The sequence below is a fragment of the Lepidochelys kempii genome, chromosome 3, assembly GCF_965140265.1.
Source record: "Lepidochelys kempii isolate rLepKem1 chromosome 3, rLepKem1.hap2, whole genome shotgun sequence".
Classification (NCBI taxonomy): Eukaryota; Metazoa; Chordata; order Testudines; family Cheloniidae; genus Lepidochelys; species Lepidochelys kempii.
In genome coordinates, this window is record NC_133258.1 from 162,078,901 (window position 1) to 162,094,145 (window position 15,245).

General features: G+C 40.9%; 1 protein-coding gene across 1 annotated transcript in view; it reads right to left on the reverse strand.

Annotated features, from left to right (window-relative positions):
- LYPLAL1 (lysophospholipase like 1) overlaps positions 1 to 13,011 on the reverse strand; it is a 38,842-nt gene extending 25,831 nt beyond the window's left edge. The window contains exons 1-2 of the mRNA XM_073338868.1: positions 12,731 to 13,011; positions 7,964 to 8,063 (exon numbers count right to left, since the gene is read on the reverse strand). Of these exons, the coding sequence (XP_073194969.1) occupies positions 7,964 to 8,063; positions 12,731 to 12,806 (176 nt within the window). The 5' untranslated portion in view covers positions 12,807 to 13,011. The remainder of the gene's footprint in view (positions 1 to 7,963; positions 8,064 to 12,730) is intronic.
- Between the last annotated feature and the right edge of the window lie 2,234 nt (positions 13,012 to 15,245).

Genomic DNA, 15,245 nt, shown 5'->3' on the forward strand with positions numbered 1-15,245 from the left:
TATGCGAAGGGCTGTTATAAAGAGGACAGAGACTGTTCTGCACATCCCCTGGAAGTAGGACAAGTAGTAATCAGCTTAACTGGCAAGGGAGATTTAGGTTAAATATGAGGAAAAACCTTTTGCTTATAAGGATAAACACCTTGGATAGGCTTCCAACGGAGGCTGTGGAATCCTCGTCAGCAGAAGTTTTTAAGAATGGGTCTGACAAACACCTGTCAGGGATGATCTAGGTATACTTGATCTTTCCTCAGAGCAAGGGATGGACAAGTTAACTCTCGAGGACCCTTCCAGCCCTACATTGCTATGATTCTATAACACAGACCTATGTACCACTTAAGTCTCATTCATATCTTAAAATATAGCATACGTGGGACTTTAAGTGGTGATGCACAGACCTCATACAGGCCCTCTACAAAGTGGTGAATTAACCTTTAAATATTTACTGGCAAGTGGAGTAAGGCGATTAGGAATTTTTGGCAAGAGTTGTGTGGTTTGGAGGGAATTAGTGGGCCAATATCTGCTTTTAAATAACTGCAGCAGTTTAAATCCCAAATAACTCAGCTGTAGCATCTTTTAGAGGTAGTGAAAAAACAGATTAAGTCTATAGGATGCTACACTGGAGTTACTCGGAATTTGTATCACTGCAACAGAGCACTGTTCTGCCCAGCGAATTTTATACCATAGTATTATTTTATTGTTTTGGATGTTTCGGTCTGCAAAGCACATCAATTTTAAAAATTTCTACACAATTGTAGTATTTACTATTTGAGTTCAAATGGTCTTCTCAGAGACCACCTCCACCCGAGTGTCCTCCTATTGGTGACTGTAAACCCACTGTCATTTTGCTGAATGAATATGGCCAGGGACATACCAGAAACTCTATTTGGAGCACTGGAAGGCACTCCTAAGCCATGCTCTGAAGTTCAGAATGGCAGCTTTCCAGAACTGGTGGCAAACAATGTAGAAGGGATTGGCAGATGACATAGGGACTCAACAGGCTAATCACAGTGAAAAAAACCTAACATTTACAATGAGAAAAATATAAGGAAAGCTTTAAAATAAATAATGTAACATACATCTCAAACCCCCATAACTTGCTGGGAAACAATATGAATAATGCTGCAACAGCAGAATTCTTACCCATTCCCAAGGTGGAGATAATAGGTTTCCAGCTGCACGGGGAAAAAGTTGAAATGAAGAGAAATGGGAGGAAGAATGCCACTAGAGTATGGATTAAGGAATAAGGAACCTGAGACAGAACCGTTATTATACACTGCTTTTCCCCCCTCAAGGTACCTGCTGGGCAAAGATGCATTCACTGTATGCATGTATTTCATATGGGTATGTTATCCTGAACATTAAACGGTTCACGTACTTGCTGCAGCACGTAAACCACAAAGGATACATGAGAAATGAAATGAAAAGATATTCAATTTGCAAAAATATGCTTTCTCCATGCTGCAGAATAGTGGTATAGTGTAAACTCCAAGATAGGTCTTGATATCTATGTGGTCAGAATAAAGAGAAACAGCTTGACAATATCTGAAATCCGTCTATGTGTCCATCAGAATCCCACTTCTACAAAGCTCCTTTGTTTTAAATTTATGAATGAGGTTAGGGCTCATGAAACTGAGGGATTAATAACATTTGCTTGAGCCAAACATAGTACGAATAGGCACGGTGCATGTTCCCCCTTACAGCTCTGCCAATCCATCTCAATCTTGACCTGCAATACTCCTGCTGCTTTTCCAATCCTAGGCCTCTCACAAGCAGAGACTGCTGCCAATGTAGCTGAATGGTGCCAAACTGTCTGGGGTTTTTGTGATGTGGCCAGATGGGGACTAGTATGAAATGAAACTCACCTCCACTCAACAGCAAAGTGAAGATTTGAACCCAGGTGAAAGGCTGGAACACTAGCCCGCAGTACTGAACAGCCTTTAGCAATATACTTCCAACAGAGGAAGGACAGTGTATTGTGCAAAATGTGTAACACTCAAACTATGCAGAGCGGTCTGTTGGCCATGAGAAGATATGCTAGTGGATGTCAAAAAGATCCACAAAATAGTCCAAGTTGTCTATTTACAGTTTACTTTCTGACTTACAACGGGAAAGACTGTCAGAAGGGAATGCTAAACAGCGCAAAGAATCTTTGACCTAGATTTTTCAAGAGAATTATAAAGGCAAGGTATATTTATTAAAACAAGTGGAGCCTCAATAGTTTTAACTTTACCACGTTAGCTGCTGCAATGCCAATTTAAACTATCACTTTCTATTTTTTTTTTTTTTTAAAGCTAAACTGGGTGGTATTCAGTTCTCCTGATTTAGATAGTCAATAGAAACCGAATGTTTAAGTCACAGTGGTAGCAACTGAAACAGTATTTAAAGCTGCAGCCGTGCTGACCCAAATAAAGAAGAAAAAAAAGGAAACTCTTTGCCTTTAAAACTGTGAGTGCAGAAGTGGCTTTAAGTATTGCATCAGCTACTAGGGCTACAATTTAAACCCCTGGTTTTTAATTAAAGCATGTGCATCAACATTACTGGGGGGGAATCCTAATTCAACCGCGTTTAACAATTTAAATCTGGCTACAGAGACATCAATGGTGGAAGAACACTAAAAAAGAAGTTAATTGAATGTTCCATTAAAATAAAACGACAATCATCTTTTTCAATATTTTAAGCTTATACAGAGATAAAACAAAATGCTTCTAGGAAAAGTGAAAAACTAAAAACAGAAACTTGTAAAATGATTTGGCCTCAGCTACATGTCTGTGCCTTCTGGAGTCCATCCCATTAATCTTCCCCCAACTTCTTTGCAGCCATTACAAAATTATCCACTTCTTATTTTATTAAATTAGGGTTTTATAAATGCATGTATTTCTTTCACATTAATAAACAGGGGCCCACATGCTCTCTGTATCAGAGCATTTGTTAGTATGTTAGAAAGTAGTGTTAGATATACATATATAAAATATTTTCATCTTTTTAAAAGGAATAATGCAAGAACTGAAGTCTTAGACTGACCACAGACTAAGTAGTTTGCTCTGGGACCTGACAGCTATTGCACTGCCTTTATAAAATTTGGTGCAATTTAATGTCAAGAACAAAAGCCAAACAGGAATGTGGCTGAAGTACTTGTCATTGGAAGAGTTTGTTTTGTTTTTTAAAAGAACATTAAAATGAGGCACTGCATGGCTCCAAAGACTGGTGACAAATAAAAAAAAATTTAGCACCACATCAGTAATGACTGAAGCTATCATTGGATGACTGTTTGGTAGTACATTCCCACTTCTTAAAGGACAAGTGACCAATTAAAAAAATCCACCATGTCACTAATTGGCAGTCATCTTGGTAGTCACAACTGATATAACAAGGAATGAGGGCAAAATCCTGCAAGGTGCTCAGTGCCCTCAACTGGTGTCTTCAGTCAACTTCTTCATTCAAATGACTTTTTTATTTAATCATCTTCTGATATCAACATGTCTTTCGACACCTGAAGCCAGAAAGCAGTTGAGACCGTCAGCACCTCAAAGTGAAATACCCCAGCAGATACATTGGTAAGGACGTACAACGAAGTTGTTGTCCATGTTATACTTGTTCTGGGGATAGAAGGCCTTCAGTCTCCAGGGTGGTTAATCTAGTTTCTTATACCAGAATTATTTCCATATACGTATATATATTTTAAAGTAAAACAAATGTTAAAATTATACTTTGTTTTTAAGCAACTGAGAGCCAGCCATATTATACAGACTTTTTTTTTTTTTTTTTTAAAGCAGCCAACTCAGATATTTGAAGGCGGTCAGCTCCCATTACAGAAGAGTGTAATTAAAAAAAATGATAATCTTTCTCCGGGTTTTTTAAACCTTCTATAGAATAACAGAATTATATCCCTTCTGCAGACTAGCTAAAACAACTATAACAACGGATATAATTTATTTACCATCTTATCGCTTTAATCCCTATTATATAAGGCTTTTCCCTGAAGAGTTTTACTCTTGGGGGAATTCTGCGCCACTGCTGCACAGCAGAAAAATCCCCCGCAGATTCTCTTTACCTTCCGCAGAAAATGGTTTCTCTGGGGAAGCAAAGAGAAGCTGCATCAGTGCTCACTCACTCCTCCCTGGCAGCTCAGACATGTCTGTTTGGGCCACCAGGAGAGAGGTAAATCACTGGGCGGAGGGAGGTCTGGGGATGCCCTGGCTGCCCAGGGATGTCTCAGCTGGGTGGGGAAGGGGGAGGAGGATGGAAATGTAGTTCCCCCTTCCCCTTCCCTTCCTTGCACAGAGCTGCTGGGGCTGGGTTATATCCACCAAGCCCCACTCCCTCAGCCCTCCCCCCGAGCCCTAACCACCTTCACCTGGACTCCCCTGCAGAGTCCAATTCCCCCTGCACCTAGAACCCCACACCAAGCGCCTGTGCAGCCAGATTCCTCCTCGTACCCAGACCCCCGCAAGCTGCCCACACCCAGACTGCGCCACACAGAACCCTGGTACTCTAGAGGGAATTCTGTGCCAAAAAAATTGAAAAATTTAAAATTCTGCAAAGTTCTGCAAAATAACACAGTAACATAATAGCAATGTAATCACACCATTTTCAATTATTTTGGTAATTTATTTCAAAATACTTGTCAGCAAACATTTGAAAATGGTTTGATTATATTGTGTTATTTTAACAAATAAAATAAGCAGATTTTTGCCAAACTTTAAAATATTTTGAACAGAATTTTTAATTTTTTTGGTGCAGAATTCTCTCAGGAGTAGTTTGCCTTGTATCATTCCTCAATCAACACTAAATAATTTTATATTTTAAAAGTTAATCAGGCAGAATGAATATGTTTTTAGGATTTTATTCTGGAGTATGTTCTTTGGTTGCTCCAAAAGAGTTCGGTCTATGATAGTTGGTGAGTTAAGCCCCAATAACTCCTATAGGAAATAGGAGGGGAAAAAGCAATTATTTCAGTGCTGGGATAAAACAATTTAAAAAAATTCCAAGACAGCATGATAAAAATTATACAAGTTCTACTGCTTGTCAGGTCCCTTAAAAAATTCAGGCAACGTTTATAGGCATGCCTAACTTCTGAAGCTTCTTTTTGCTTTTAATCATTAGGGTCAAAACTGCCAATAAGCGTTATGCTCTGATGCACAACTGTGGATTGCTAACCTCCACAGAACTACTTGGATGTCAACAGAACTCCACTCAGACACAACCATCCCCTCATAGGTTATCAACCATAGGATCAGGGCCTCAGTGTACCTGGACAGTACCACTGGGTAATTTAAGGCCTGATTTTCAGAGGTACTGAAAACCTTAACTGGTGCTCAGTACCACAGGAAAAAGAAATCAGTCCATATATTTAGGTTCCTACATATGGATGGAGGAGCCTACCATTTGTCATTCCAATTTGACATTTTTGGCCTTGATTTTTCTCTTCTATGGAAAGAGGGAAGAGAAACCATTACAGACTTTACAAAGTATATAACATGCATTAGATTTAAACACCAAAATAACAAAAACCCATACTGGCCAAGCAAAAGTTATTTACATTGTAACCAGTAAAGCATACTTTTACAAACTTCCTTTGTTTGTATATAGCCCCAAACAGTGGCAAGCATTACTGTACTTAAGCGCATCTGTTTTATTTCACTGTGTCAGTTAATGGTGTTTAACAGGAACAAGGGGGCTGTAAAGCAATATTCTATAATGTACTTCTCAGTTACCAATCAAAGACAAATGCACTACAGGTATTTTTCTTTGGATATATCCCTTTCACACAAGGAGAACAGAATGGAAAAATCCTGCTAAAAGCTGCAAAGTTGAATCAAATCATGCTTGACCTTAGTTTGCTTTGGAAAAGAATAATGAGAGTAAACTTGACTGAAACCGGGCAACTAATTATTCATACCTTTTACGTTACAATCTAGGCTCTTTTTTTACATGTCATCTTTATTGATACGTTACAATCTGTGTCCAAGTCAAAAAAAAGCTCCTTGGTAAATCATAACATGTACTGATTTAATCATTTACAATGTTGCCTATAGCTGTAGTTATCTACAAAAAAATAAAATAATAGGGCAAGATTGTGGCTTTGGATATGCTGGAATGGGAAAGCGGAACTTTAGTGGCCAAATAGATGTGGCCTGAGGCATTTTGCCCACATAGGACACACACAGGAAGGCTGAAGGAGGAACGTTACAGAAGTTAATTCTAGCAAACCTGCATCTACTGCCAATATTCATGCAGAGGATGGAGCCTCTTGGGCCCCACGGATAACGCTAGCTGCACACTTAGCCTAGCGTCAAGGGAGCAGTGTCTTGTTTGAATAAAATCATGTCCATAGTGGAGCTGACCTATTGAACTACCTCCCTTAAATCTCTCCATAAAACACACTTCTTCCACAAAGATTTTCAGCAATGTCCTGGGCAAGTTTTCTCCACAACCCTGAGTTGCTCTCATCCATATACAGTGAGTCAGTTATGTTGCATGCATAATAACTAGACTGTAAACTCCTTGGGTCAAGGACTGCTTCTATATAGATATGTGAAGAGCAAAACAAAATCTCGACTGTCTTTTTGTCTGTGTTTGTACAGAACCTAGCACAATGGGGTACCGGCCCATGATTAGAGTTCCTAGGTGCTACCGTAATACATATTATTATTATTAATAATAATTTTTGATTTTGTACCACCTGAACCAATTCAATGAAAACTCTCTCAAACTTCTGGTCCTTGAAAGCAAACACTAGATGTCACAAACCCCACCCCATATATATATTTAGGACAAAAGCTTTCAACATTGGTACCTAAAATAAATACTTCAATCCATATTTAGGCCCAGACTCAGAAAAACACTTACACATACGCTTCAGTCTCACTGACTTCCATGGAAGTTCTTTCCTGAATCAGGTCATCAGACATTCAAATAAGTGGCCTGATTTTCAGAGATAAGCCAAACGCCTCTGAAAAATCAGGCTATTTATTTAGATAGCTAAATACGGATTTAAGTGCCTAGCTTTAGGCAGTCAAGTCTGAAAATGCTGGCCCTAGCTTGTAAGCTCCTTAGGGCAAGTACCATTAGCTCCCTCTATTTCCTGTAAAAAGAAAAGGAGTACTTGTGGCACCTTAGAGACTAACCAATTTATTTGAGCATGAGCTAAGTGAGCTGTAGCTCACGAAAGCTCATGCTCAAATAAATTGGTTAGTCTCTAAGGTGCCGCAAGTACTCCTTTTCTTTTTGCGAATACAGACTAACACGGCTGCTACTCTGAAATCTATTTCCTGTATGCCACAAAGCACATTGTGGCACTTTACTATGACTAAACAAATAATAATGGGGCTTGCAAACGCAGGCACCTGCGATGAGGAAACTGGACTCAATTTTTATTGATTCTGTACCCAATTATTCTAAATTAAAAACCAAATCAACCTTGTGATTCAAATGTTTTAATTTCCAGTGCTGTCACCAATAGCTGAAGATGATCCTTGCATTGCTCCTAATTATATATTTATTACAAGGCAAATACTCCTACCAGTCACACAGGACTACTGTTCGTCAGAACCAAAGTGTGATATTATGTATAGTGAAATGTTTGGTTAATTCTGGTAATAGATTTATGGGAACAATTATAGGTATGGAGGTAGCCCAGAATATGATTTAATAAAACCTGGTTACAGCATGTCATAGAAAAATCCCTATCTATATTATTCTTGTGAAGTATTCAATTGTAATGCGGACAGGACTTTAATGTGAATTAGAAGTGTGTGTCCTACATAAAATCTCATGCATTTAAAAATAGGATCCTGAGGTTGCAAAGCATTACTGAGCTCCAAGTATCACCAAAAAAAGGACAGAAAGAATTGCAAAACAAAGCACTACCTGTACCCAAAGGTATAAGAATATTTTCACAACAATGATTTTGTCAGAAGATTAGAGGAATTTAGTCTTAGTAGTAAAAGGCATTGCACAATACCTGGCAGGAGCTGTTGGATAAATTACTTTTATATGCTGGAAAACCAAATCCTGATTCAGAACTTGTTTGATCCACGCTCTTACTCCGGGGCCAGTGTCACCTGCAAAACACAAACACACAGGAAATGTTATTCCACATATTTATAGGTAGCACCATACAATGCCAAAAATATTTATACCTGAAATTCACTTAATTTACAAACTCGATCCTGCAAGCTGCTCAGCAACTTCTGAAAGTACTGAGAACCTTCAGCTCTCTTTGAAATCAGGACGTACTCAACACCTGTCTGATCACACTCTTAAAGGGACTACATACTATTGCTTTTATAAACATTTTGCTACAGCATTACTGCCATTGATTTCCCAGTTGGCCACAAAAATCTTGTGTCCTTATAACCTAGATAATTATCCACTGATAGTAAAGTGATAAAAAACCCACAGGGAAATGCAAGAAAATACAAAGTAAAAAACAATCCAAAAAGCTTGTCAGTTGATGTCCTCTTAAAAAAGATGCATTTTATTATTTTCTTCATTTTTTTTAATTACAAAGGTTTTAAATGAACAGTCCTCAAAACGTAGTTGAAAATAATAACTGTATAATTAAATATGATGTTTTTATTAGAAATAGAGTTCAACTAAAATCTCAGATCCAAATTCCCCTGAACTCTTGGTAAAAAGGAGTTCAAAATATGAACCCAGATCCAACCACCTGGCTCCTAGAATTATGACAGGCTGCTCAAAATCCTAAATCCAAACCAGTCCCTTTCTTGAGAGTTGGCTGAGATCAGGGTCTGAATTTTGTGGCTCTGGCCGACACCCAACAACAGTTGAGTCTGTGATCCTACAAGCAGGTGTCCACATGCGTGGATCCTTGCAGATTCAATGTATTCAAAGTGTCTCACAAACATCCATCCATTTTCTCCTCCTTTTAAGCTCTTATCTTCAGCGAACATCTGCAGTGTTCTCAATGTATAACTCGAGTTTTGCCTTTAACCAACGCTCATCCACACACACAAAAATGTCTAACTTGGAGTTAAGTGTTTCTTTAAATTGGAGCTAGCAGACCAGTCAGGAAAGTGGGTTGAAGCTCTAGTGGTACTGACACTCCAGCAAATAAACAACAGGGAAGCGGCATCTTGAGTTACAGAAACTGATCAGCGGCGAATCCAATCGCTCTGTACTACTAATCCAAATCACTGTGTATCTGAAGTATTGTTTCACAGTATAGTCATTCTCAATGGAGCCAGGATAACCTGAGTGGGGTAACTCCATTGTATTCACTAAAGGTAACTGTTGCAGTGAAGACAAGCCCTCAGGTGGAAAAGGCTTTTTATTGCTTTAGGTTTCAACAAAGAAAGCCCCGAGATATTATTTACAAAATAAAATGTAAATAAATACTACGGGATTATGCTTCAGTTAATGAATGGAAGGCAAAAGGACCCTGTCCTGCTCCTGCTTACTGCCAAGCACAAAATGTACTACGAATGGCCCTATTTATGTCAAATCGTAAATAACTCACAGCAGTAAGTGCTAGTCTCCATAGTAAGTCTTTCCAGGATTGGGCCCAAAAATTTTACAGTGTTTATTTTGACTTTGTCATTTTTTTAAAAAATCTATATACAAATTAAAGACATAACTAGGAGCCCATTGTGGATTTATTCCTGCAAACATGCTCATGAGTAACTTCAATCATGTGACTAGCGTAGGCTGGAATCAAAGCAAATCTCAACAGTCAAATTTGGAACATATGGGTTGTCTGTCTAAGATACACTATTAACAAAATACTTTTAAAAGCTTGAAAATAAAATTCCTTTCCCTACATATATCTTTCCTTCATTAGAGAACGTAAGCCTTGATTCTGCAAATCAAAATTAAGTGTGAATGCTTATAAGCATTTGCCAGATTGGAGCCATAGATCTTCTATGTTTTCTCTGTGATACAGGAGATATCATCACATCTCCCCTTTCTTTACTGCCATTTCATGAGCTTTGAGTGTCAGCAGGAGGATGCATAAAGCTGGGAGCCAGGGCTTGTATACACTACCACTGTATTTTCCACTGAATGCATCCGATGAAGTGAGCTGTAGCTCACAAAATTTTATGCTCAAATACATTTGTTAGTCTCTAAGGTGCCACAAGTCCTCCTTTTCTTACTACCACTTATGTCAGTATAATTTATGTTGGTCAGGGTGTGAATAAGCTCCTCTTTCCCTCCCTCCCCCCCGAGCGACTTAAGTTACACCGACCTAAGCTCCGGTATGGACAGTGCTATGGCGGTGGGAGAGCTTCTCCTGCCAACATAGCTACTGCCTCTGGAGAAGATGGTTTTATTATGCTGACGGAAGAGCTCTCTCCCGTCAGCATAGAGCATCTTCTAGTGAAGCGCTACAGCCGCTGGTCTACTAGTGCAGACTAGCCCTTAGTCTGTTTGAACAGCTTGCAGAAGACTCATTAGTTAAGAGACTTTGATCCTCATGTACCAACTGCCATCATCGCCCTAACATTGTCATAATTACCAGGGCTCCCATTTGGATGCAACTAATCTCTGTTACATAAAAAGCACACATCAGAAAGTGCTGGACTTCAGACATTTTTACATACTATTTTAACACTATCTTCTCTTCTGAACAGTACTAAGAAGAATGAATAATGCACAACCAATTCAGTTTCAGGGCCCTATTTCAAAGCCTGAGGCTAAAATCAGCTAGCTGTGATACCGATTGCTACCTTTTCCTTTTAAAATAAAAACACAAGTTTTAATTTCCCTTTCAACCATGAGCGGCCAAACCTCTCCAACCCTCCACGTGTCTCTCAGACACATACACAGAGTTGAGTAGCTGTCTACAAAATGATTACAGATTTAAGGCCTGACTCCAGTGTCTTAAGATCACCGCTTTTCTTGCTGAACTACTATATTGCTTGATGCTAATACTGGATTTACTGTATGGGGAGTTCTCCACTACCTTCCCATTCAATCTGGGGTCAACTCATCTTTGTATTGCAATTAACTGGTGGCAACCATTAAGGAAAAAAATGGATTAATGGGATTGCTACTGAGCTGTTGCTCTGTCCAGAGGGCAACAATGCAGTATAACTAAGATAACTGGCTACCCCTGCTTTGGAACCCACCCTGCAGAACTGTTAAATAAAACCAGATAAAAGAGCACTCTTACTTTTCCTTACAGCTCCATTGTAAATATTATGAGTAGAGTTATAACAATAATGAAAAATTGTACAGTACTTAAACCACTTGTGGAATCAACCTCTAACCATAATCTTCCCCCACTTTCTAAAAAATAAGAGGAAATTATTTCCTCCAGCATTAAAGTATTAGAGTTAATAGGAGAAGCTGAGCATATTGTATTAACTCCCCTTCATTTGTATGCTTTGTGAAATCAAAACAGTTTTGACAGTCCTGGTTTAATAAACTAAATTCAAACTGGATTATAAAAATAAAAACACATATGAAAACTTTGTCAAATCAAATATAAACATCATGATTATATATATATATATATATCAGTAAAATAACTTTAAGAGATCTAACTCAAGCACTGACAGATACTTGTAGACACCACAACAGAATGGATTCCTAAAGCCTCAATCCATCAAACCCTTACGCATACCCTTAATTAATTAGAGAGAGTCAATTTCAAGATTACATTTCCTCCTGATGTAACAACATTAGGGTAAAAAAAAAATAGCAAGCAATACCTAAAATGACTATAACTTATAATGGAGGAAATACTTTTTCAGTTTGTTCACTCTGTAAAATTAAAAGCATTTTTTCATATAGTTAGTTTAAATATTTCACCTGTGTGGTCAGGTATGAACTGGGTTGGGGATTTCAAAAGAATTTACGTGATACAGCAGCACCAGTCCCACCGATTTAGGCACTCTTGAAAATGTCACCCCGATCCTGTACATTTTTGTGCACACAAGTAATTTTTTACTTATGAAGGTAATCCCCTGCATGAATTCAGTTATCCGTACATCTAAGGCCTTGTCTAGACTAGGATAAATATTATATTTGCTAACACATGCCTTTAACTCACATTGAACTGGTCAAATTCAAGCTGAGGAGAAGCCTCAGCTTTATGCGTGCACGTTAAAATACATCCCACCTTGTCTACACTAGACTTTTCAAATGCCTCAGTTAGGATGTGTTAGCTACCACACCTTTTATCCCAATCTAGACATGGCCTAAGTGTTTGCAGATCTGTAGCCTTGGTTTCCCTGTTATTTGTGTGCAGACTGCAGCAGGGGGGAGAAAAAAACATTTTTGAAAGGGGAGGAAACTGTGGGTGTAAACCCACATAAACTAGCATGGGAATTTGGGAGCAGGTACAGAACTTCAAACTCATTTTGACTCCGTTTTTGAAATCGTCTAGATTTCAAACCGACAGAGTCCCTTTACTGCCCCTATTGCCATTTTACAGGTGGAGAATGAGGCATGGGGGGGGGGGGGGGTCCAAGGGGTCTGCTTTTGAGCCCGTACTCACACCAGTGATCTCATTAAAGGTAAGGGTGCCACTCGCCTCAGTAAAGCCCTGAGCCTCCAGCCTAAATCCAGGATGGTCCATACCTGTGCACTAACGACTACAACACACCCCTAAGGCCCCAGCCCAGCGCCTCCCCTGCAGAGTGGGCCCCCGTGGCTCGCCCCAGCCCAGCGGCCCCCACCCCTGCAAAAAGCAGGGTCCCCGGGCTCGCCCCAGCCTAGCGCCCCCCTGCAAGTGCCTCGGGACATAAAGCCTTGAGGCCTGCACCTGAGCCGTGCAGCAGGATCACCGAGGCGCTGTGCCTGCCCGCCGGGGACACAACGCTCCGCTGCAGCGCGGCCATGGCCGCGGCTCCCCTCCGCCAAGCGCCGGGCGGGCGCTGCTTCCCGTCCCGCGCCGGCGCGGCTCGCTCGCTGTCTGTCTGTCTCCGCCCCGCCGGGGAGGCCTTCGCGTGGAGGTGGGGCGGCCGCGCGCCAGGCTGCGGGTTGTGCGTGAGGCGCGAGCCGGGGGCGGGCCTGGGGAGAAGGCGGGTGAGCTGTGGAAGGCCTGAGGCCTTCCCTCACCCGGCCCGCTGGAGCTGGAGCCCCCCTCGTCCCTTCACAGTGCTTCCCAGCAGCTCCCCTACAGAGCCCTCCCCCCAAGGCGAGTGTGGCTCAGGCAGGGCTGTGCCAACTTTGCCTATCGCCATCAGCTCTGGTTTGATCTGAGGTCCAGCTGCATAGGCACCAATGCCCGTGGGACCCTCCATAGCTTGCCTAGTATCCTAGGGGTGCCATCTCCTCCCTGGTACAAAAAACAACCACCACCAGCCATCTGGGATGAGCCTGACCCATAAAACTGGAGAGCTGACAGTGTGTACTGATTTCAGAGTAGCAGCTGTGTTAGTCTGTAGCTGCAAAAAGAACAGGAGTACTTGTAAAAAAAAAAGGAGTACTTGTGGCACCTTAGAGACTAACCAATTTATTTGAGCATAAGCTTTCGGATAGCTACTTTCAATAAGGTGGCAACCCTATCCTCAGGTGGGCATATAATCCAATGCTTTGGATCCCCACGCACCCTTGTGACTCATTGCAATAATCGGTTTTGTTCCCAAGGGAGCAGAGATCAGGGCAGGCATCCGCTGCAGTGAGCCACTGGAGTTCCAAAATTCCAAATTGGGGGGGAGGGATTGCATGAAAAGGGACAGATTTTCCACAGAAATGTCATTTTTTTCAACCCTCTGTAGCTGCCACTGTGTGATTTTAAAAAAATGGGGTTGTGGGGAAAAATGTACAAGTGGTAGGAGGTGAAGAAATGGCAAAGGGACTGAGAGAAGTAGCAGTGATATCACCACAATTCCTAGAAGATTCAAAGCTAAAGATTCTCATTTTCTCATTAACAGGCACTGAAAGAGAGGACTGATCCTGAGTCCCTGGCTGACCATTGAAATTTTTTTCTCTTTACTTTGAAAAAACAAAACAGGAAAACAGAACCACACTGAACTTTGCGACTGTCACTTTGGATATTTTGGATATTTCCCAAGCCCCCTACAAAATAAAGTTTCATGTTGTAAAACAGGTCCCAAAGATCAGCACAGACACCACTATATAGTTTTCAGAGTAACAGCCGTGTTAGTCTGTATTCGCAAAAAGAAAAGGAGTACTTGTGGCACCTTAGAGACTAACCAATTTATTTGAGCATAAGCTTTCGTGAGCTACAGCTCACTTCATCGGATCCATACTGTGGAAAGTGTAGAAGATCTTTTATACACACAAAGCATGAAAAAATACCTCCCCCCACCCCACTCTCCTGCTGGTAATAGCTTATCTAAAGTGATCACTCTCCTTACAATGTGTATGATAGTCAAGTTGGGCCATTTCCAGCACAAATCCAGGTTTTCTCACCCCCCACCCCCCCAACACACACACACACAAACCCACTCTCCTGCTGGTAATAGCTTATCTAAAGTGACCACTCTCCTTACAATGTGTATGATAGTCAAGTTGGGCCATTTCCAGCACAAATCCAAGTTTTCTCACCCCCCCCCCTTCCTCAGACGCTCTTGTTAAACTCTGGATTTGTGCTGGAAATGGCCCACCTTGATTATCATACACATTGTAAGGAGAGTGGTCACTTTAGATAAGCTATTACCACCAGGAGAGTGGGTTTGTGTGTGTGTGTGTTGGGGGGGGGGTGAGAAAACCTGGATTTGTGCTGGAAATGGCCCAACTTGATTATCATACACATTGTAAAGAGAGTGATCACTTTAGATAAGCTATTACCAGCAGGAGAGTGGGGTGGGGGGAGGTATTTTTTCATGCTTTGTGTGTATAAAAGATCTTCTACACTTTCCACAGTATGCATCCGATGAAGTGAGCTGTAGCTCACAAAAGCTTATGCTCAAATAAATTGGTTAGTCTCTAAGGTGCCACAAGTACTCCTTTTCTTTTCACTATATAGTTAGAACAGGGATGAGCAGGAAAATGCGCCAAACTGGGATGCTTCAAGTGCTAACTATCATTATCATTAACCCCTGAAGCCGCATTGTGTGTTACCTTCAGAATTTTATATGATGGATTCAGGGTTGCCTTTAATAATCTATCAATACTATTGTCACAGTTCAGGGCATCTTTGACCTCTCTCTCTGTTCTCTCTAAGTGCACCCCCTCAGGTGACAGGCTTTGTGTCTTCACTTCCCTCTGGGGTGGAATCCCATGATTCTCCCACTCACAGGCTATGTCTTCACTAGGAACGCTGCAGCAGTGCTGCTGTAGCGCTTCAGTGTAGACACTCGTTACAGTGA